The following is a 24,306-nucleotide window of genomic DNA, read 5'->3' as shown; positions in this document are numbered from 1 at the left end:
CTGAATTACTGTCTGCCTTTATCTTCAAATGAGATACACACATCACCATTTGTGTATATATGTCCAGATATACTGCATACAAGCTCAACAGCATTACAGCTCTGGTGTTTTATTAATACCAGTGGCATCAGTAATTTGTAATACCGCTTTATAAGGAAGCCAAGTGGTGTGGCATAGTGTAAGTGATGGTCAGTTTGTCATCTAGTGTGTGTGCTTTTTCAGACTGCAGTTTTTGTACTTAATAAAGACATGAAACAACCAGAGTACACGGTCAACAAGGTTTAAGTAGGTGAGCAAACAAAAACATCTCCTTGGCAAAAAAAACAAACAAACAAGGAAAGCACTTTTGGCAGGATAAGAACATCCATCCATTATCTGTACTGCTTATCCTGAAGAGGGCAAGTGGTGGGGTACACCTCGTACAGGTCGCCAGTCTATCACAGGGCTGACACTTGGACAACCACACTCACTCCTACAGGCAATTTAGAGTCACCAGTCAACCAAAGCTGCATGTCTTTGGACTGTGGGAGGAAGCCATGGTATCCGGAGAGAACCCACACAGGCACAGGGAGAACATGCAAACTGCACAGAGAGGCCCCAGGTTGGCAGGGGGCTTGAACTCAGAACCTTATTGTGGTGAGGTGACAGTGCTAACCACTGCGTCACCACGCTGCCCGGGACAAGACATAATACCGGCAAATGTTCTGTTACTAAACACAATCACTTCATACTGCTTCTGTATGAATGTATATGTACTGGCACCTGTATGTGTAGAGTACGCTAGACGCTAGCATCATCTGCAAACCTTATGTGCTGTGTCAGGCAATGAAGCCAATCTACTAGCTCTCTTGCCATGTTCCACAACCCCATTTTAAGGTCTGGCCTTTCAATGTTTTTCTGTTAGATTCCACATGCACGTGTGAAACTCACATCTGAAGGCCAGTGTTGCAATGTAATCAATGAATTATGCTTCAATAAATACTGCATGTGCAACGTCCACTCAAGAGCAGGTAAATAAAAAAGCAACAAGGCATGGACATGAGAGAAGAAAGCAAAGTGCAAGAAAAGGTCAGATCATTAGGTTTTTATGCTTCTGACTGGTTTTATGATCCTTCATTGTACATTACCAGTCAAAAGGTATTTCATGTACAGTGAGCTCTGTCGCACAGTCAGTCTGTGTCACACAAAGCCCTCTCTGATAAAGATGTGGAGCTCTTGCTGATTAAGTAGCAAAAGCAATTCAGTACCTGTGCAATTACTTGGAAACTTTGTGCTCTAGCAAGATTTAGTCTGTACAGAAGTTATTTAATGTCACTGTATTTGCCACTGACGTGTAACATCCTCCCAGTCTCCAGCATGAGGGTCACATTAAGTCAAGATTAACGGATAATGTGTAGGTATCTGAGGTCAGGGTACAGGAGGTTGGCTAGCAGGGCCAGAAGTCGGGGTGCATCTCTGAGACAGTGTCCTGGGTAGCGGATGAACTGGACAGCCTTCCTCACAGGGTCCCCTAACTCAGCATAATGCTTATTGCTGGGCAGGGCCTCCAGCATCCCCAACATCTGCATTCACAGGGGAAAGAAAAAAAAAAAAATTTTACGTCATAATTACTGGTTAGCAAATTAAATGAATTTGGAATTTTTGTTGCATACTTGCTGTGCTTTTGCAGAAAGCTGCAAGTCAGTGGTGGGTTGAAGGCGAAGCTCTGTCTCTGACGATACCTGGACTGACAGAAATGCTACCAGACTCCGTACCACCACCCTGAACCTAGACATGCAGTAGACGTACATAAGAGCTGGTTTATTCAGAGTAGTAAATGAACATCTTACTCTATCTGGCCTACAGGTGTTTTGATTTACTAATAAAAAGCATGTGAGCGCACTTATTTGAAACAGGTGACCTCTTCCCCAGACCTATAGCTCCCAGCAGTCCAGAGTTCAGCCTTTCTTCTCCCAGCTGAATCAGCCTGGTTTGCAACTTCAACAAACTCATGACAACTCCTGACACTTCTGTCTGGCCTGCTTGTGGTTGTAGCTGTTCGGCTGACAGATTCAGTGCTTTGTGCCACCAAAGAAACAGCTTGGCTTCATCACCTGGACCACTGCACACACAAAACACATCATAGCATTTATATTAGTTAGTACAACTGAAACACATTATCAAACAATGTCTGACAAGGCAAACTGATGGAAGTTTTAGAAGTGAAATGAGACAATGAGAGGCTCAAACCTGGGAAAGACCTGACTGGTCCATGTGTTAATTAAAGCCAGTATCCTCCTCTCATTGACTGCTGTATATTCAGTGTTAAGACGCTGCAGGATGAAGGCATACAGTGTCAGGAAGCTGCCTCCTGATTGGCTCTCAGAGAGAAAGTCATCCACTGTCAGCTCAGGCACCTGCAGCGATGCCAACACAGGACCCCACCCTACAGGCTCCTCCTCAGCTGAACAAGAAGAAACAAAAACGGCATCACTTGGGAGGAGAAACGTGCACTGTACACTGATGTCACGTCAAACTATCTATGCTAAAGCGAGATATTTAAAGGACTATATCAACCTTTTGGGAAACTGCGTTTTGGAAAACTTGTATGAAAAGAACAAATCTGATTTAAATGTGTTATGTGAATCTCAGTGAAATAAAGTGCTAAAAAACCCTTTCTGCTCACCATGGTTGAAGTACGCTGTGATGCATGCCTCCATGATGCGAGTCATATGCCTCACCGAAGCAAGACAGCAAGAGCAAGCTGTAAGAAGAGGTAGGATAGGAAAGCCCCTCCCCTTCCTGTCTAGCCAGGTGATGACATAAGCAGCAAGTGCCTCACCAGTTGAGACTCCCACTCTGTTGAGCAAAGTCAGAGCATCACTGAAGAGCCTGCAAAATGCCATGTGCCTCTGCTCCAAACCTGCCTCTGCAGAGGAAAAACATGAGTCAATAAATGATTGAGGTGATAAAAGAACTGATTACTTATGAGTAGTTAAAGATGGCAGGAAGGACAGCTCACCTGGTGGGCTGAATGTGACGACACTCTCTAGAAGTGTCTCCAGCTGAGCCTCCAGGCTGCTGAGGCTGATGCTGCCTCCTTGTTCCAGAGTTACCAAAGACTGCACATACCAGCATATATACATTCCAGCCTTCAGCGTCTCCTCCTGACAGACCAAGAGTAACAGTTTCATTTTTTGTTGTTGTTGTTTGTTTGTTTGGGTGAATGCAATACACAAACACATATGTCAGTAAATACATAACTTTGTCATTTATAATACATGCTACTCTTAGTAGTAGGCACATTGAGGGATCTTGGTGCCATCCTGTGAACGAGTGAATTAAATCGTAAAGATCTTGCCAATATTCATCAACTTTGGAACTAATTCAAGTGGTGTATAAAATTTCCTTCACTGCTTTATATCAGCAGCAACGGTAAAGATTTAAGTGTTACATTTATGTAGTTTAGATAAGTGATACTGAGCTGGCAAAGAAAACAGAACTGTTTAGGTCTAAATTTAATGTGGATGTTCCAGACCTCCCACTTCTACACTAGATGTATCTGCCTGAGGCAGTGGAGGTGCAGGTAGTAAGACACGCATGAATTCTGATATTCTCTGACATTAGGGCTCCTCCATATAATGCAGCTGTTCAGTGTCTACTACCTCCATTCACTGCATATTTATGCATATGTTTTCATCTGTAATTATACTCATCTTCTCACCCCTACATCACAAGTGGTGTTTTGAGATAAATGACTGGGCTTAAACCTCATTCTAGATTAACTTTAGGAGGTTTATGATGCTTTAATAAATCTGTGATTTAACTTGTTAAACACACAGCACTGTACTGCTTCACCTGATGCGGGGCTTCGTTAGGACGGGGGTGGAGCCCTGCAGCACTGCGCAGTGATTTCAGCAGCAGCTGAGGCACAGAATCAGCACTGAGCAGCAAAGAGGGAGGGTAATGGGTGCTAACATATCCCAGAATCTGCTGGTATGAGGACAGGTCCAGTTGATGCCAGGGTAGAGAGGCTGACTGCACTAGAAGACTGAGCAGAGGGGAGTCCTGGACAGGCAGAAGAATAAAATGAAGAATGGATAAAGAAGGAGCAAGAGTTTGGACCCTGAGGTAGAAAGTATTTTGGACTCACCTGCTGACTCAGGAGTTGTTCTTCCTTTGCCAGAAGAACTAGCATGTACAGCAGATAGACCAACATGGTGTGTGACTCCTTCTGAGTACCAGTGTCCGGTAGAGCTGGATGTGTCGTAGACGTCGGAGGTGTCTGTAAGTGGTCACTTAGGATGCTGACCCAGTTCACTTCACATAACACCTCTCCAAGAAAAAGGAAGCAGCTCTTGGGGCTACCTCTCTCCACCTGCAGGAACACAAAGGCAAGACAATGAACAAAAATCCACTCAAAGTAGAATCATAACCAAATCTCAATTAACTGTACTCAGAATATTTATTACTTTGGATTACACATCAAATGTTTGACTCCTACTCAGGGTATGATGCACCTGCAGGGTTAATTTGATAATCTGGTTATTTTAAAGTCATCACAGGTTGCAGAATAATCTACCTAGAGAAGATAGCTGGGATAAAAAGTTTAACAACTACAAGTGAGAAATGATCAATACAATATTTTTGTTCAAATAATGAAAATGGAAGGAAATGGTTTTCCTTTACCTCACTCTGCATACTTCCATCCCTTTGTTTTTGGTATGATTTACCATTCATAAATAAGCAAATATGATATTATGATATTATTCTTTGTGATTTGGATTTAGTTTTAATAACTTTATATTTGTAACCTGTTTAGATTCTGTATAGTAGCCTCTATAAATCCATCTTGAGAGACAGGAGCTTGCTTACAGGCTTATAATTACTTGAGGTCAGGCTAAAAATAGGAGCTCGGACCAGAGGTCTTGAAATTAACAAGCTCCCCTGAGTCATGCATGCCTACATTAGTATTCAAGAGGGTAGAGTGCCTCACACTGAATAGCTGCTCCATGAGCTGAGTGTCAGGGTGCAGGTGACTCCAGGGCAGGCTGCGGAGCTGTGTGTGGTACAGGTAGAGAAGGTACTCAGGTGTACGGGGGGAGGTGCAGCTCTCACAGTACTGCATCATACACAGCCACAGAGCCCCTCTCTGACCTGGGAGCAGACGATCTGCAACACACACACACACACACACACACACACACGTTATAAATAACTTTAATAACACAGAATAACAGCACTTAATAACTTTAACAGCACAGAATAACAGCACTTAAACCCTCATTCAGGTATCAACACAGGCCTGCTGAGGACCCACCTCTGAATTTGTGGTGCAGTCTGTCAGTGTGCTGAGCATAGAGTCCAACCAGACATCCTGCTGCACTCGCATCAGTCTCCAGCCAGGGATAACACTTGAGACTGAGACACAGTGACACGGGTATTGACATTTTCTTTGCTGTTGTCCTTGGAGTCTCTTCTGTCTGTGCTCACATCTATTTCACCCCTGTCTTGCTCACAACAGTTATGCTCTATCTAAAACCAATGACTGCCTGAGAGCTGAGGATGTGCTATACTCACCCGCCATCATCAGTATCCACAGGAAAGATCCAAGGCTTAAATAATTTCACAATCTTACTGTGTAGGTCCTGCAGAGCTGTGAGAGCATGAAAGACATTCCTCTTTCATAACCACAGATAACAACAAAGGATATGTACAGAAGAAAAGGCTGAACTCTATATGAATGATCACAAGTCTTACCTCTAACAACTTTCCTGCTGCCCACTGATTCTCTGGCACAGCTGCTGAAATGCACGTTGATCAGACAACCAATCAAATGGTCCCAGAAGGAAACAACCTCACTGATATAGGGAGTCCAGGCAGAGTAGAGGCCGAAGCTGCGGAGGTCTTGCTTACTGAGTCGACTACGCAGGAAGTAATCACTCAGCCAGTCAACTGTCTCATCCACCTGTTAGCATCCGATAAAGACTCACAGCATCAATGAACTAATAATGAATCACATGCAGCATATGAATGGCATTCAACACGTGCAATATCAACAACACCAACTTTAGTTACCTGCTGAGGAGAGAGGCTGATGGGCGATCTATAAGGAGAGGCTGGGGCTCCGGCAGCACGGCTGAGGACATCAATAGTGCTGAGGGTTTGTTCAGCTTTGCTCTTGGTGCTGCAGTTTGGAGGTAGGCAGCCAAGCTCTCGCAGGGTGACCCTCCAGCACTCTGGACTCAGTAACTGGTTTGACGAGCCTGGTGAAGGTAAAAAATACCTTGGCTTGTTGAAGAATCTGCACATCAAACACCATCAAACTCAATATTGTTGATACAAGATGTGCTAATAATTCTTTCATCAATTGACCAACTGATTGATTTATTGATTTGATTTGTGACTCCATCTGGAATCACCTCATCTCATGGGGTCATAACAAAAAACCAAATTCTGTCATGATAAATCACTCAGTGACACTGTCAAGTCAGATCTGATTTTGCAGCTCATAATGATTCAGCTAACATTAACAGTGTTCATTAATTAATTTAGTCTTTTGTTGGTGGGAAGATGAGTAGGAGGCATTTCTTTAAAGGAATGAATGTGTTCGCTGTGAATCACTTGGACGATGAACAAAGAGACTTTTCAAAGAAGCCCATGCTCCTAACAAGGAGCAATGTGTAACACAACTCACAAGAAATAAAATACTGCTGTTCAATGCCATTCTCAAGCAATTCTCTGCAAGCTGGCTTTATTTCAGTACTAGTGTACAGTCGGATGTGATCTAACCCTTCATTATGTGATGTTTTATAGGCAATTGTAATGTGGCTTTCTGAGTAAAGGTACTGCTGACATATAGAGGTGCGCTATTTAATATGTTCTTTTAAATTCAGTTTATTGTATGTCTTTTAAAATAGAGACACTGAGTCACTTGTAGATCTGTTATGTTATTCTTTGCTTTATGTTCTATTGTACACCACCGTGTCAACTCTTGTGCCCAAGATAGATTTAAAGTCTCAGTAAAGTTGAGCACACACACATACTCACTGGTCATAAGTAGACGCAGGCAGTCGCTATAGTGGTCAGGAAAGTGGTGGCATAAAAGCCAGGTCCAGTGTTTGGTGAAAAGGTGAAAAGGCGTGAGAAGTTCAGGCTCGGGGTCTCGGCCGCAGACGCAGAGAGCACTGTGGACCAGTTCCAGCAAACTGGTTCGCTCCGAAAACCTCGGATGTGCTTCATTCAGCCACTGGGACAAATCAAACTATGGGGAAGGTGCAGAAGTGGTTATTGTAACTGGGCTGCTATGGGTGTATGCTGTGTTTCTTTAATGTGTCGTATCTGTGTCTGGACTAACCTTAGTGAGTAGCATGAAAATGACATCAGCGCTGTCAGGTTGTAGAGATGTCACAACATCACGGTAGAGGAAGACGAGCTGATTGGGTGCTGCGTTGGGAGTGAAGAAGGGGGAAATCAGAGGACAAAGAAGCCTCTGCTCCAGGATGGTCTTCAGGACATGACAGCACTCCTCTGCGTTGCCCTGGATAAACACCTAGACACAAAACAATAAGTACAACACAGTTTAATTCATGAACAAGTTTTATTAATGAATGAAGAGAGCTTATGTGTTGAGAATAATATGTAATGCTGTGTATATACAGACACTAGACTTGTTTTTTTATGGGGACTTTCTGTTGTACATGTGCATATGCATAAGCGGCTTTGGTGACTGGTTTGCTGAGCTGGGGAATCGGTAAGAGAAATGTCCTGCACTTGTGGTTCCAGCATGATTTAACTTAGTGTGGGTATTCTGAAAAAAGCTAAATAAAGTTCTGTGTACAGTGTACGAGTATGTTTGTGAGTGTGTGCACACCTGTCCCAGTATCTCCACACAGGAAGAGAGGTACTGGCGTGTTGGGGGGTGTCGCAAAGTGTCTTCACACACAAAGGAGACCACCTGGTAAAAGGCTGAGACCCCAACATGCTGCACTGCCGGCGATTTCTCTGCCTTGTACATATTCACCAGAGCCCTGTCAATACATGAGTCAAAACATCGGTTTTAATTACAAAACCTATTCCTTTTTTTAACTCATATATGATTGTGCTTATATTTATTGTGATGTAAATCATCATGTTGTTTCTTTTGGTGGCAAGACGTTTTCATACTGACGTGATAAAGTTCTCAGTGTGGACAGCAGCCTGAGCCAGACTTTGAAGTGGAGGAGCCATGGCATCGGTCTGGAGCTTCTTGAGGTCCCTGCGCAGTATTGTAATCTGAGTCTGCATATCCTCCTGTCTCTGGACACGCTCACACTATGTGGTCACACAGACCCCACAGAAACAAATTAATACAGCTGGAAACAAACTGATAAAAGCTGAAAAAAATGTGGCTAGCGTGCAGTTTTACAGTATTGATCATACTGTGACAGTGATATTGGCAGGTCCCTGGCATGGCTGCCCTCCCTTCCCTTTACACTCCAGGGCCATAGTAACTTGCTCTGGTCGGTTTTTATACAGTAGAGGAAGACTCTCCAGCAGCTCCTGCTCCAATGCCACCTGCTGGGCTTCACGTGCCACTGCAATCCTGACAGCAAGATCAAGTATTTCAGAATGAGGGTGTAGCTTTGTACTGTATGCATTTTGAAGGGTCTGTATAAACAAGTGACTTCTGTGTATTTATGTGCACCTATGAGTGTGTGCACTGCTGGTGTGGAAATATTTTAATGTTTTTGTGATCTCAGTATACCTGGCCTGGTCTTGCAGAATGCTGAGGTCCTGCTGCAGCATTTCGGCAGTGGCTTTAGAGTCAATGAGACAGGCAGCGGGGACCTCTGCCACTGGAGCTTTGTGCTGCTGCAGCTCTGGAGCTGGACGTGGAACTGGATGCTTCTGCAAGTTGGACAGAATACGCTCCCTTGCTGCACACAGAGACACACATAGCACAACATCAAACTGGTAGGAAGCTAAATTAAAAAGCTGAAATGGTAAAGGATAAAAATCACCTGATTATTTTATTTGGAGATATATTATTAATATTCCTTCCTACAGTACATATTTAAAAGAACTAGTGCTAAGGTTATGAATGTGTGTGTGTGTTTGTGCTCCTTGTGGTCAGTGTTAGTTAAACATCGTCCAATTTTAACACTGCATGGAGCTAACTGTTACACAATCTTTTGGATCTAAAAAAAAACACATTTGACTGTGTACCATTGTTTAGGCTGCTGTAATCAGTGAAACCAGGGTTCTGGGCCTGCAGGAAGGCTGGCTCACTCTGCACCTTCTCCCACAGAGATAAAACTTCCCTCTTATCATACTGCAGACGTTCCTGGTCCACATACTCCAGCCACATTTCCTACAGCAGAACATGACAACGCACATTAGATTGTAAGAGTACTATAATATAATACACCACAACTTTGACTAACCTTACACATAAAACGAAGACACACCCACCTGCTGCCGCTGCATGACCTGTGCCAGTCTGTGTGGTTCATACTCTGGAGGAAGAGAAGGAAGGTACACTTCTTGCTTCTGCAGAGTCTCGTCATCCATCCACACAGCAAAGACACCAAACAACCTGTAGACAACCAATCAGCTGAGATCTGAGAGATCTTCACATACTAATGGCTGCTCCTATCTGCTTGACAACAGGAAGGAATGTTGTCAAATGCACACATCAGTGGCCTACCTGACTAGCTCTGTGTGTAACTGAGGAGAGGTGAGATATGGGGGACAGGGATTGTCGGGACTTTGGTCGCCCTGGCTGTCGGATGAGGGAGTGTGTAGTGGGGGCACCCTGAGGGCCTGACTGGCAGCATGGTGGAAGTCTGACACCACTTGTGTTCTCTGTCTCAGATCTCTGAGTAAAGCAGCCTGAGATGAAGCCTGGAAGAATCTTTGCCCGATACAACCACATGCAGCCAGTCTAAAGGACAACATACACAAAAATATATGGCACCTTCATATGGATTCTGTGTTTTTCCTGCTTACTCTGGCTAGAAATAGTAATGTGTGTGCACATGCCGTACCCATACTCAGGCCCAGGCTGTCTAAGGTAGAGCTGCAGAAACTTCTGCCAGACCAGAGGAAGGAGTGGATGGTCAGGGGGTGTGGCTAATGCCTGGCACGCCCAGCGATATACCTGTAATCTCTGTAGAGACGGGGCTACCGGCAACTTCAGCCTCTGCTGCGCCTTCTGACTCAGACACATACATAGTGTTAAAACTGTCGACATACAACATTCAGGATAGTCCAGACTACCAAACACTCACTAACATGAACACTTGCTACATATGACAGTAATTCTGGTATTTCCACCTCAACAAATTGATAACTTTGTGTATTTGTCTGTATACCTTTAGTGCTTGGTCTGGAGAGATATTTGGCTCTGTCAGGAGCTCTTGCTCAACACAGCGTCTCAGTTGAGAATCTTCCTCAAACAAGCCCTCCATATTCAGCACCAGCCAGGCAAACCAAACCTACAAAACACAGAGTCACCACCAAGTCTGTCAGGAGTGAGAACTTTACTAACATGATCAATACTACCTGCACAATCTGTGGAACCCTCACCTCCGCACTGAGTGATTGGCCCTCGATGAAGGAGGGTGTGGCATTTCCAGCAATCCAGCCAACCAGGGAGGAGAGCAGACCTCGATCTCCATGGTAACCCAAGGCATTCTGCATTAATTACGAAAATGGAAAAAATGACAAATAGAATAGGCGTCATGGTTGTTATTCCTTCCTTACAGGTGGTACTGGCTTCCTCTGGTTTTCTTGATGAAAACCTTTCACTCATGAATAAATGCAGACATGCTAATTTGTTCTTTAAAAATACAATAAATAATGATAGAGTGGTTACATAAACCAGACACAGCCCGAACATTTGCATGAGGATAAAAGTGTAATGGCTTTGAGGTGACTTTTTAGCATCCCACAACAACAAGCGCTAGCACTTCCTGTAATGTGTGACCTATTGTTAATGTCATATGAATCTCTATAATGTAACTAAGGCAATTTACAGTGTTAACACCTTTGAGACCCATCGCTGAGTCCCTACATTATGCAAACAAACAGAACTGGGTAAACACCTTATGCTGTTGGTAAAGCGGTTTCTGCACACACTCCTCCTGGTGGTGTGTGAATGCAGCACAACAGATCTGATCCATAAGGAATAGAACTGTTTTGTCTCGGTACCACAGGTTCTGCTGTGTCAGAATTCCCACCCAAAACTCCAGGACGGCTGCAGCTCCGACACGACCGGGCTGTGAGCTTTCCACCACATGACTCTGGAAGACGAGACGCATATTTATTTTTATGTTATCTATGATTTTGAGACAATGTGTGGAACAAAATGACTTCTACTCATTTTACAAAATATTTTAGTTTGAAAATCTGGCTCATCTTTTCTGCGTTTTTTTCTAGATTTTGAAGTGACTAAAACATACATCACTAGTTAAAGGTGGAACCAGGTCCTATGCTAGTGCAGTTTATTTGCTGCATCAGCATTTTTCTGAGTGCTTTTTCTTCTTATGATATTACTCCCACCTATTTACATCACAAATTAAAGACACACATTCTCTCTTCCATACCCACTAATTAATGTTCCACCTTTCTTCCAACCATTATATGTATCCAGTACGTTAAAAAATTCTTTGTGATGGCTGAAGACCCGAAATATATGTTTATAACAAAATCTCTTTCTGACCAACCTGAATGACACTGTTTAATAGTCGGACATTGTCTCCATAGGTGGCTCCTGTAAGGAGTGGTGCTACCCGATGAGTGACCTGCTGTGTCACACCTTGAGGACACACACTGTCGTACTGCAAGAACAACTGGATACAACTGACAAACCTGGCATGAAGCGGGATGACATGAGAGACAAGAACAAATATAAGTGTTGGAGATGAAGTAGCTGCTATATTGAAAATCTTTCTTTCTGGCCTTTTTTATAGGCTGTGTGTCAAGGATGTTTTTTTTTTTACTGTGAGTTGTTGAGTAGGCAGAAGCTGAGATGGTAGGTTGGGGGTAGGATGTTATCCAGCAGATGCACAGCAGCTCTCAGATGGTGAGACTGAATCAGACTCTTCAACAACCCAATACCGTCAGTACAAAAGTGTTCCAGACTAGAAAAACACAGAAAAAAGCTACAAGAGATTAACTTAGTTCAAACTGTACTATATGTATAATTCAACCATAAGTATTAGGCATAGTTTATGTGTGAGAACACACCTGTGTCCTACTGGTGTCATGGCAATGGACAAGTAGCATCCAATAGGGATGCCTGCTTTTACAGCCCTGAGCACAGAGTGCATGCTCGGAGTGTGTGTAAGCTCTGGAGGTGGGCTGGATGTCAAAGCAGGCACCAACCATGCTCCTTTACGGTTCTGGGAATTGCTATGGAGCTTCAGCCTCAGCAACAGCTGCCATGCCCATTGACTAAAGGATGCTTCAGGAGACATGCCCAAACGAAGGACATTGGCAAGGTAAGATACCTAGGGGAGGGAAACAAGAGACAGAAAAACAGACATTTTGTTGGAAACAGGCAAACTGGGTCAGACTGGATGCCCGTAGCTAATGAGCAAATATGTCACCTGTCGGATTCCCTCGGATATGAGGCCACTGTATGGTTTGTCAGTAAGGTACTTCTGATAGGCTTCAGCCACCAGCAGAGCCACTTGACTGTGAAGAGAGGAAGACAGGGCCAAAGAACCATCCTGCAAGAGGAAATACATTTAGTCATCTGACTACAAATACACAACTGTGCTGCTAAGACTACTGGAGACATCACTGTTAATGCTCTCAGTGCTACCTGTGTGTGACCCCAGTTCAGACCCTCTAGGATAACACAGGCCAGCCGGTTCTCCACAGCAGACAAAGGATGCTGGAGCAGCCAGGCTCCGATCACACAAACCTCCTCTGGCTGTGGCCGCCACAGACTCAGAGGCAGCTCTTTACACAAGTACAAAGCCACCTAACATGCACAAAACACAGATGACAACAAAGACTCAGGAGTCTGAACTACTTGCAGCTACAAACCTTAACGTTATTATACAATGGCAATACCAACCATTCCTACAGTCTGTATGGTCTCTCTCAATCTCTCCAGGAGCACAGAGTTAACATAGGGATGGGCCGTTGCTATGGCAGCCAGCAACTCCCTCCCTACCTTAGAGTATGTTTCTCTGGTAGACACACTCACATATGATACCTGATGCAAAAACAAGAAAAGAGATGTCAAAGAACAAGGTAGGTACTAAGCAGTGCTACAGAGACTGCCCTTTTATACTTTATCTATTTCTCTATGTGACACTCTTCAGCAGTGTAGTTACTGTACAAACTGTACTCCATTTAAGGTTAAAAAAAAGGATCAGATGTTACACTGTGAATGAAAATAGATTAACAAATTGATTTCTATAAGGGTTTCCTTCACAGCCAACTGTGTTTTAAATCATGTAGTCTATAAGATAAGAAAAATACCAAATGTGCTTTGTTTAACATCTGCTTATCCACATTTCATTCTGTGTCTCCTTCTCCTACCTGGTAAATCAGCAGGGTTATAGTAGTGATGAAGGCGGGGTCAGAATGCTGGGTTGGAGTGGCCATGTGTGCAAGTGCTGTGAGGAGGGAGATGCCGTCAGAGCTGTTCACCTCACACAGCCACTGCTCAAATCGCTCCTGGTGCTCTCGTTCTATGACAGAGACATAAGTAGTTTTAAAAATGTTTTGGGATTTTTGTGTTTAAGCCACTTTCAGCTTTCAGTACACTGATGAAACTGTTGGGTCACGTCTACGTATTACTACTAGGCCAATTTTTTCAGTTTTAAAAGGTAATTTTTGTGCAGTTTAAATGCATATATTGGTACCTCTGAGAGCTTGAAAGCAGGAGTGCATGTCACTGGCAGTGCTGAGTGTTTCTAGCCCTGCTGTCTCTGCACACTGCATCACATAAAGGACCTTCCACAGCATAGAGCTGGACAAAGTTGCATACGGCATCTCTGACATAAACAACCAAATGCCTAGCCTGTGAGAGAGAACAACAGAAAATTTATGTAAAAGCCCATTAAATAAATAATTTCCAGTTATGATGGAAACTTGAGTTCTGTTCCTTGCCTTTTGTTTCTGAGTACATGTAAAACAGCTCTGAGGAAAAGATGGTCATATTCCAGCTGCAGTTTGTTCAGAGACAGAGAGTGTACAGGAGCACTGGATCCATCAGCACCAGTCACACTCACATACTGGGCCCAGTGATCGCTGACCAAACACACCGTCATTCTGAGGGAAAAGGGGGACAAGAAACGTACGGATATTTAATGCTATGCATTTTGTAATATTGTTATCGTTTGGCCTAATAAGTCTGAGAACAGTTTTTGCTTATATCATTGGTGCACTGACCGCATGATGTGTCCTATTCGTTTGACTAGCTGTCTGTACCGCGATCTGTTGTAGGTTTGTAGACCAAGAGCCAGAATTTCAATGAGAGAGGAAGCAAATGCAAACACACGCATCATCTTCTGACTGGAGCAGGCCTGGGGCTCATACACACCTGGAAACAAAGAGTCGTCCACCAGTTCATACAATGAGTGCCACAAACCAACAGACAGAAGAACAGACAGACTCCCTCACCCTCCTTGCTCATCCCCAGCATGTGTGAGTAGAGCTGCTGGAACGGGAACTGGGTCAGCAGGGAGATCAGATCCTCCTCACAGAGCAGCAACCAGCTGCTCTCTGGGTCTTCGTCCTAAAGACAGAGAGCAGCAGGGCAAAGCATTCGGACGTTAAATTACTTATTTAAAAACTAGGTCATGACAGGCTCAATTTTACACTTTTTTTTAGATTGCAAACAGATTTTAAGGCATAATGCAAAGTGGAGGCTACATTCTTTTTTTTTTTATATATATATAAAAGCAACATTAGTATGGCAGTAGTAGTTTCCCCCCATTTATAAGTAATTTTATGCTTTCGAAATGTGATGGGAACATTGATTTACTTTCAGAAAATATAATCATTGCCTCCCTACAGTTTACCTCCTCTCCGCCTTCATCCACTAATGTCCAGTTGCCAGACTCAGGTCCAGAAGCTCCTGTGCTCTGGCTCTCACATGGCTTCATATGACCCAGAAACTCTGCACGGTGTCTGAGTCAAAGCAGAGAAGTCACTGATTAATGTGAGGTTATTAAACCCTCAATGTATCACCGGGTTTCTCATGGAAAACCAAACACATAAAACTGGAGTAGACAGTTGCCAGTCAGTTGGTAAGATCATTGCTTATTTACCTGGCAGGTGACATTAGGATGGCTAGAGCCTGCATAAACTGCGCCACTCCAGAGCTGTTACCCCAGACTTGAATCTGAGGCAGAAAATGCGAAGAAAACTCTGGTCATCTGTATGTTCAACCACTGACATGATGAATATAAAAGAAACACGTTTTCCTTAACTAACCTGAAGGAAGGGTGCAGCCCACTTTCCCACCCCAGCAGGACAGCACAGAAGATGGCACAGCAGATACAGGTGCTCTCCTGATCCTCCAACATGCAGCAGGACTGCCACCTGCAGAGTGGACCGCAACCGTGTGAGGAAGTGCAACAACAAAATAGCAATAGACTATGAAGTTTGAAAAACAGCACAGTGCTTGTGTGTATACCAATCTCTCCAGCCAGTGATGGATGTCTGCCTGGAACTGAGTGTCGTCAAGGACTCGACGTGTGAAGCTAAACAGGACGCTGATGGCTTCCTTCAGGGGTTGAAGAGAACAAGGCTGTGTTTGGCTAGCAGAACAATCTGAACACAAAAACAAAGACAAAATTGATTCTGTAATGCGTGCACTGTAATGTATTAATGTAACACATTAGTAGGATGCATAGGAGGCATGTTTGTAATGGCTACTTAAAGGCAAGTATAATTTTTGGGTCTCTCACCTCTGAGTAGACGATACAAGTATGATTCCACCTGTAGGCGTGACAGCAGAGCAGTGTATGCATGTAGTGCCACCTTCTGATGGAGCAGCTCACTGCGGGCTTCAAACAGTCTCTTCAGCTCCACCAGGACAGACTGACTGAAATCTGCCTGCTGGAAGCGATGATAACCACACACCTTGGACTGGTCTGCACACACTCCCTGGAGGGAAGGAAATTATATTAAAATGTTATGACAGCAGAGGATCATTATCATTCTCTTAACTGTATATTTTTGGTTACTGAACCAAAAACACACACCTGAAGTGTGAGCTGTTCATCTCTGAAGCTCCACAGACGATTTTGTGTGCTCTTGCAGTCAGAGGACTGTGTGTGTAACTGTGTGTGTGACTGGGTCAGCTGTCTGCGGCAGCGCCAGTAGTTCTGCAGCAATTCAGTCAGTTCATGATTCTCCTGCCGGGCCAGAGCACAGAACTGGACTGCACACACTTCAACGCCCTCTAACCAAGCTTGCAAACCCCCACCTGGCTCCCAGACACTCAGCTGCTCCAGCGAAAATGGCTGCAGACGGCAAAACATGAGGTGCGTGGGATTATTTCACATTATTGAATGTTTATATGTAAGGACTCAACAAACATAGTCACTTAATAATCATGTCATTACGCGGGCAGGGGCAATATTGACAAAAACAACTATGACAGTGTATCTGACCAAATACCTTAATGTTGATCTATATTGATATAAGGTTTTAGGAAAAGATTTTTTTTTTTTTAATCGCCCAATAATGTGGACCATGGCCAAACTGGCAGAGGCGATTATTATGCACTAAGCTAGAACACTGAAAACTAAAATATTGTTTTATTGGTTGAGGGAAAAGACACTGACAACCTCACATAACTGTGGGCTTCAACTATAAACAGGTCTATTCATATTAAACACCATAATTTAACCCATTCAGTCATTTACCATAACAAACACACACACATCTATCTATTATTTAACTTAATGTTATTTCTTGGTGTATGACATTACTTGAATTTCTGGTGTTGTCTTGGGTAGTTCTGGGTACAGCTTGCTTCTAGAAAGTTCAGCTACAGACTCCAGAGGCTGCAAACTTGGAGGCGAAGATTCCTGCTCAGGAAGTGCTAACACTGCAGGTCCTTTTGCAACATTCTTCACAGCTTCCTCACAGAGCTGTATCATAGGGCTCTCCTCCAGTGTAGAAAGAGATGGGTACAGTGCAGGAGCACTTGGGACATTCAGGACCTCAAACTGTGTTGAAACACATGGATGACTCCATGATTGTGCAGCTTTTCCAGGGTCAGTGGTTAATGGTGCAACTGTAAGCTCAGCTACCTGAGCTGCCAATCCACCATCCTCTTCTTCCTTTTTTGACTCCTTCAGATGTTCTATAACCTGCGATGTCTCTGTTAACAAACTGAGAGTTGGCTGTAAAGTCTTACTTAACACTGATGTGGATAAGGCCTGTGAGGACAAGGTCTGTTGTTTCTCAGAGGACAGGTCTGATGTCTGTGCAATGGTGTCAGAGGGTTGAACTAGGTTTTTTTGCTCCTCCTCAAGCCCCTGATATGGAAGACTGAGGGGAATGTCAGTGAAGCCTGAGGTGGAGGCATCATCACAGGCAGCCGAGGTTGTTGTGGCTCTTTTTTCTTCCTCTGCCTGCTTCTGCTTCCTGACCAGCTGAAGTCATGCAACAACAAACAGAGATAAATTCAGGCAGGGCTGTGACAAAGGGCATGTGACTAAAGAGTGAACATTATGATGAATGTGGCAAAAACAATAAAATATGTTACTGTGTCAGTAATTAGCGCTGCCATTTAATTCAAGGAGACTTATGTATTTGTTTTTAAACTAAGAGGCTTTATGTCAATTATCCATATTTTTCAGGTCTTGCAATTTCCTCTCAACTATAAAATGTCCATAGTTATGAGAAGGAGTGTTTGTATCTGTCTTTTAACTCTGATGAAGGGGAGAGCCCTGTCCTGTATCAAACCAGTACCAGTAATAGACAAGGCCTCCTTACACTTGTGACCATAAAAAGGAAGAGCAGAAGAAGGCAAATAATGACTGTGAAGGACTCTGTTTAATCACCTGCGATTTTCCGCTGGTTTTTGCCTTGGTCCTCTTTGGTCTTACAGCCTCCATCGTTAGTGTCAGCTCACCTCAGCTTTCCCCACAACTCAGATCACACTAACAGACGACTGAACGATCAAGTAAAAACGTACAGCAATCAAACGTATATGGGACACACACAACCAGAAACCATTAGCTGGCGTAGCTACCGAGGTATTTCCTGTGATAAACAGTGAGTAGCAGGCTGTGTTGTCAAGATAAACAGTGTCAGAGGTTGTAAACATGACACTTTTGTATGGCACGTTGAGAAATGTCGCTAACGGAGGATAGCAAGGCAACAACTACCATGTTTCTCAGCGCAAACGTAGTATCCAGAGAATGCATTTTTTGGAAATCGAAACCATGCTGATGAATTCTGCTGAGCTCCACAACCGAAAACGCTCTAGCAAGAGTAAGCTAGGCTAATGCATAGCTGTTAGCTTGTTACGCTGTCTTAGTAATTACTCCACCAGCAGATCAAAGCTTTTTGTATTGTTGCTTATATTTTCAAAATAAGATTGCAACAGATCAAAACGAGCATCAGGAAACGGTAACCACGTCCGCTGGTCAGCTGTCATTTGTTTTGTTTATTCCAGGAACACCACTGGGGCAATCTTTGATCACGTGACTACTCCACCTTTCTACGGAAAGCCAGCGAAATCAAACTGCCATAAAACCGAGTACCACTTTCTAGTAACGCACGACTTAAGTGATTTACTATAAACGGTAATTAATAGCGTTTGTTAATGGTTATAACACAGTTTGCACATATTTACAGATATACAGGTATAAACCATTACTAAAAGGAACTGTTAGTTGCCCAGGTCCACTTTAATTAATTAGAGAAACTCCATTAGTAAACTTCTTATTAACATTACAACTGCAGACTTATAATGATATGATATGCCTGCAAACCTTAAAATTGCAGCTACAAATGTTGTCCGGACAAGTTTTGCGGTGGAGGAGGATTTTCCACAACCTGGCAACCCAAAGGTTAGTCTTGTTAATGGCTCATCTACAGCATTAGTAAACGACTTATTAACCATTAATAAAGCCATCCGTTAATTACAACTTATAAACTATTCACAAACGTTGCTAAAGCAGAAAGTGGCAACCTACTCCAAACTATATAACATGCAATGTTTCAAATGAAGGTCGCTTATTAACTGCTCAGTGTATAAGCTCACAAAGCACAAGTTGTAAAGTCAATAAATACTAAACGTGATTCTGAGTAAAGGACTAGGCTACTTTAACTTTAATAGTGGATGTCTTATAGTCAGTGTGACAAATAAAGTAAGGGTGTGAGTGGGGGTTAGGTGTGGTGTGGGGATTTCTGCTTGAATTCAAAATCATGTTAGAGACAAATCTGATGTAGATTTTGAGTTATGATTTATTTATACAGAAAATGTCTTGTGAGAGAAATCTGACAACAAGTACTTACAAGTCCCAGACCAGATGGTGTCACTTATTTACAGTCTCTAACTTTAGTTAGTTTTTAGTACTGGAAACCAATCTTCTCCAGTTCACAGTTGGTAAGGAACCTTAAAGCTAACCCATACTGGGAACTGGTGTCATGATGATTGTTCACTCTAATTTCAGTTAAACTAATCATGTAAGAAAGGTACCCAAATCCAAAAGTAACCTAATTACATTACAATTAGTAATTTCTCAAGCATGTAATCTGTAATAGATTACATTTTAAAAAGCAATCTACCATTTCTGATAGTGGTCATATGAATGCAAAGGCTGGTCATCCAAAACCAAAAGTATATTACAGTGATAAGCTCCATATTTCCCTTTAAAATGTATTAAATCTCTATCTTTAACCAAACCGTAGAGAATCAAATGCTCATGGTCTGCATGCATTTTGTCACAGAACAGTACTGGTTCTTATTATCTGCAGTGTTGACCTGACCAACCTTCCTTTATTATACACTAATATCCTTTATGCAAACAAACCAAACTGAATTTTATATGTAGTTGCGTTCTGACATAATCAAATGAATGTGTCACATTCATAACAGACTTTCTGTTTCATAGCATCCAGTCAACATGTCATTCAATATGTCACAGTCTGCCAGTATCATGAATGGCCATGCCAAGTAATTTCCATTAAGGAAACTGACATGCCAGATAACATGTGAGACAGAGAAGGAGACAGGGAATACACTACACATCTTTAAGGCTTAGTTCTATAGTCATAAAAGAATGTTAATAAGGTTAGAGCATTATTAACAGAAATTAACACAGTATTTGTAACTGTTGTGGTTACAGAATTTATGCTTACAGAAAACTTGAACACCATACTTCATATGTTCTGCTTGCATCATGAGACTTTCAGCTCATTCATTGTCAAATGACAATTTGTATCATCCATCCTCTACCTCAGTCTATTCAAAGTTATTTAAAGCCACATAAGTCTCCACATGTTGGCTAATGCTTTGACAGGCTGTTTGCTTTGTGCTTCTATGGAGGGTTGGTGAAGGACTGGAGGGTGGAGTCATCTGGACTCCTGTGTCCTGGCTGTATAATATTTGCAAAGGAAGTTGTTCTTGCTCATATGGGTGACTCAGTGTTTGGCTGAAGGCTGCAGGTGTGTGGTGAATGTATGCCTGACTCAGAGCCAAGCTGAGAATCTCGGTCTTTTCCTTGTAGAAGCGCAGCTCTATGCCTTGACGTCGGGCCAACACCAGCTCCCTCTGTGCCACCTGCAGCTCCTCCCCGAGCTGCCCTGGTGAACTCTGCTCCCGTCCGAGCCAATCCAGTGCCATGCTGCTGCGCATGTATTCATCAAGTCTTTGCTGAGAGTAATAGGCAATCACACTCTGAGAGTGAGGAAAGAAGAAAACAGGCATCAGTATATAGAGGCAGAGACAGTGATTATGCTGAAAACAGATAAGAAATGTCCTTAGCAAGAAGTGTACCTGTCGAGAGCACTGGCTTTCCCTCAGACCCTTCAGTGTCCCATTCCAGTGCAACAACTGGAACACTGTCATCATCTCCTACAGAGAGAAAGAGAGGGGAAGACAGTAAGTGAGAAGGATACAGAGAGAACATTTTCTACAGTTCTACAATATGACCAATGACTTGAATAACAAACTCAAACATCCAGAACTGTGTGCATAGGTCTGACAGAGATAACATTGACTTTTCTTTAAACTGTGGATGATTCATTTGGAAAGAAATAGTTAATCTTTATGCACCAGGTACATTTCACCCTGATTTGTAAAACACTGTCTGGCAGAACAGCTGCCAAGTGTTAAAAATGACATTTGTGTTAAGCAGAGAGAGTCTGTACATGATTTGAAACTGACCTAATGAGACAGATAGAAAATGTGACACGTAAGTTGTCTGGGGTTGAAGTCCGTGTTATATCTATCAGCATGTTTACACTGTTTCTAACTGTGCATTTGCCCTAGTTGTTCTTCTCTGCTTCTTGTTCTTCTGCACTGACTGTCTGTCTGTATAAATTATACAAAGCACTGACAGCTGCACCATGTGGCTGGTGTTGTGTGTGCAGGTTTTTGTATGCGTGTGCGTACATTTCAGTTTTTGTGCATGTACATGTATACATGCATGGTGTGTATATTAGTACTTGGAGGGCCTCCATCTAACTTACTGGAAACTCCCTGGCTGCAGGCATATGCTTATTTAAACAAATGTAGAACTATTAGGTATTTCTTACTATGACTCCCTGGCAGTGTCTGAAAATGAGATGGAATGGGAATAAATAGGCAACAGACTAGGGATGTAATGATAACAATAGAGAGTGGAATTACCACCAGGTGGTTCTGGTTGTGTTTGGCTTAATTTTTTTTTTTATTATTATCATTATGTAAAAGGATAATGCTTTGGGGTCCAATTAGAAAGACACTATTTAAGATAGTTTTTAAGTTAATGCAAAGAAGCATTTCATACATTTTGAAACATTACTAGTAAATAGATCTTTTACACAGTCTTTTACATGCAAAACAGAATTTGGTTCTATGTTTTACCTGGAACTCCAACATTGTCCTTCCTATGTAAGAGTGGAGAAGCAAACAGTAGGTTCCTATACTGGTGCTTGGGTCACATGCATCATCTATAGAGACCTTTACAGAGATAACAGTGCAGGTCAACATTCATGTTGAGACAACACTCTTTGTTTGTATTATTTATATAATCTGCCTTGTAAGAAGGTACAGTCCTGGGTGTTTGCACTGGCTCACGCTTACAGCACTGTCACTGGCTGCCTGCTGTAAACTCTGAGTGATGAACTGAGGGTTGATGCGTCGACATGGCAGCTCGTTCACAAGTGAGTTCATCAGAGCCACACGAGCTGCATCCCTCCGAGCCTCCGCCAGTGTGTCACACACCTGAGGATGAGGAGATGATGAGGGGTTAAAATGTCAAGACAAGTGCAAAAAGAGGTGATCACTTCAAACACACTCTTAGTTACATGTTGATAATTTTACACTTACATCTTATCATAGGATGATATCTCAAATCACAAGTGAGATTAAGACATTAGCAGCATTCACAGATAACCAGTCACATGTCTGTTCTGATCTGGGAGCTGTTGTCTGGGTCACAATGAGCTCATTAAGTGGTATCATGGGTTTTGAATGACATCCATTCAAAATATACTGATATACTGTATGTCTCTTTTTCCAACTCAGGGGCCTTCAAGTGTTACTTGCAAGCACCTCCCAGTGCATATTCAAATACCTTTGTTCAGAAACATGATTTGTAAGAAAACTTTATTCGGAGGGCTGTTTGCAATTGATACTAAAGTTTATGTGGTCTCAGTAATTTTATAGTTGGGATTTTCTCAAAGAACATCAGCATCAGGTATCATAAAGATACTGACTTTTACTGTGTTCATGGTCAGTAGCAGGTGCTCACCACATTTTTGTGATACTTCAAGCAACACATTAAAGATAACTGTACACTAAGTTATTATAGCAATGCAGTTATATTTACCACCACGTATAGACATGTTGCTAGATGGGACTAATGATGACAAAGACACCTTATAGTTGCCAAAGCAGCTTCCTCCAGGAAGGGTGACATAGTAGATGTATGGGGGACCAGGGGAGGGTGCAGACTCGTACAACAGCAGGCTCTCTGTCTGGCTGGCTGCATCCTCACCAGAACCATCCGATACACCACAAGAACTATTTAGCAGAGTCATCTGCTTCTGCTCCCAGAAGTTATGGAGCATGGCCACCACATTCACTGCACACACATGCATGTAAAAATGATGACTGACAGTATTAAAACCTATTATGAACATCACAGAAAGTAAACCACTAGTGTATAAATTCATTAATTTATCGGATGGAGACTTGGTTTATCAGTTACTATGTCCTTTTAATGCAGAAAACACTGATCACTTACCAACACAAATGAAGTTTTTAGTCTAACTTAAAGAAAACTTGGAATGATAACCTGAATATACTGTATAAGCCAGCCATCTGTAAATATGGATTCTCAAACAGTGTTTATTTAAGTAGAATTAGGGATTGAAGGGAACCCCCCCCCATAACATAAACAAATCAGTATTTTGTAAACCTTTGAGTTTTTTTAACCTAAGGTGAATTTCAACATTTCCTGTCATTCACCGTGTGTGCCAAACAACTCACTGCAGCTCACTCTATGACAGGGATCACTTGACTGACACTTGTCGGAGATATATGTTGCAATAAATCTAATAAAGATATGAGAAAACATTTAATTACATATCTGCCTTTGTATTTTCCAATGCATTAATGTTAGGGCAGTGGTAAGCACAGCTTTAACACATTTGAAATGTGTGTTTGCTGTTGAAACCAACAAAGTTTGTCATTAAATTTCTCATTTACTCACAGTCTGTGGGGCTGGCGTCAGTCTCGCTCCGTAACAGGTATGACATGATGCTTTCCTCAGCATTCGATTTACTCATTCTCATCCAGTGTTTACTTCCACGGTCACGTCAAACACGTTCAGCCCCCTTTCTCTCAGCTCTCACATTCTTCATAAAAATGGTCCATCACAACAGCATACAGGACCCTCAAAATGAGCAACGTCTACCATGATCACAGCTCAGGCTGGGAACATCATAAGGAATAAACTTCACATCTAAAAGCCCCTCCGCTATCCCTTTTGCTAGCCCCTAAACTCCCTTCCCCCTCCACTCCTGTGTGGACATCTCACCAGGGTTTCTCTTTTGAAGCAGACCACCTTTGTCACCCTCAGTGCCAATTAGCTCAGAGGGCCCCTCACTCTTTCTACATGCACACACAGAGGTGGAAAGCAGGAA

At 42.7% G+C, this 24,306-nt stretch overlaps 2 protein-coding genes and 1 long non-coding RNA gene across 3 annotated transcripts; 1 reads left to right on the top strand and 2 right to left on the bottom strand.

Annotated features, from left to right (window-relative positions):
• Positions 1-520: 520 nt before the first annotated feature.
• epg5 (ectopic P-granules autophagy protein 5 homolog (C. elegans)) lies at positions 521-18,614 on the bottom strand. The gene is made up of 45 exons (XM_020594379.1): positions 18,006-18,614; positions 16,926-17,594; positions 16,194-16,454; positions 15,897-16,095; positions 15,623-15,759; positions 15,421-15,528; positions 15,255-15,328; positions 15,006-15,114; positions 14,605-14,719; positions 14,374-14,524; positions 14,092-14,253; positions 13,845-14,002; positions 13,519-13,670; positions 13,049-13,189; positions 12,791-12,952; positions 12,573-12,695; positions 12,211-12,473; positions 11,964-12,104; positions 11,688-11,832; positions 11,067-11,264; positions 10,549-10,656; positions 10,335-10,457; positions 10,008-10,174; positions 9,668-9,904; positions 9,433-9,556; positions 9,187-9,331; positions 8,726-8,897; positions 8,401-8,563; positions 8,150-8,292; positions 7,853-8,009; positions 7,337-7,531; positions 7,030-7,243; positions 6,058-6,245; positions 5,740-5,947; positions 5,560-5,635; positions 5,300-5,400; positions 4,976-5,151; positions 4,133-4,357; positions 3,838-4,047; positions 3,002-3,146; positions 2,666-2,908; positions 2,230-2,443; positions 1,883-2,101; positions 1,653-1,767; positions 521-1,562 (listed from the first exon to the last, which is right to left on the bottom strand). The coding sequence occupies exons 1-45, from the start codon at positions 18,057-18,059 to the stop codon at positions 1,380-1,382; spliced, it is 7,773 nt and encodes a 2,590-aa protein (XP_020450035.1). The 5' UTR covers positions 18,060-18,614; the 3' UTR covers positions 521-1,379.
• Positions 18,615-18,679: 65 nt separating this feature from the next.
• Positions 18,680-20,752, top strand: LOC109956913 (uncharacterized). Its single transcript, XR_002274482.1, has 3 exons — positions 18,680-18,752; positions 18,955-19,019; positions 20,682-20,752. It is a non-coding gene; the product is annotated as an uncharacterized LOC109956913 (long non-coding RNA).
• On the bottom strand, positions 19,418-24,133 carry LOC109956911 (protein limb expression 1). The gene is made up of 6 exons (XM_020594378.1): positions 23,874-24,133; positions 23,038-23,243; positions 22,241-22,381; positions 22,022-22,117; positions 20,951-21,028; positions 19,418-20,851 (listed from the first exon to the last, which is right to left on the bottom strand). Exons 1-6 carry the CDS (start codon positions 23,953-23,955, stop codon positions 20,417-20,419), a joined length of 1,038 nt encoding a protein of 345 aa, XP_020450034.1. The 5' UTR covers positions 23,956-24,133; the 3' UTR covers positions 19,418-20,416.
• Positions 24,134-24,306: the final 173 nt, after the last annotated feature.

Source organism: Monopterus albus, unplaced genomic scaffold, assembly GCF_001952655.1.
Source record: "Monopterus albus unplaced genomic scaffold, M_albus_1.0 scaffold23.1, whole genome shotgun sequence".
Classification (NCBI taxonomy): domain Eukaryota; kingdom Metazoa; phylum Chordata; class Actinopteri; order Synbranchiformes; family Synbranchidae; genus Monopterus; species Monopterus albus.
Note: the sequence above shows the minus strand (reverse complement) of the source record. Positions and strands in the feature narration are given on the sequence as shown.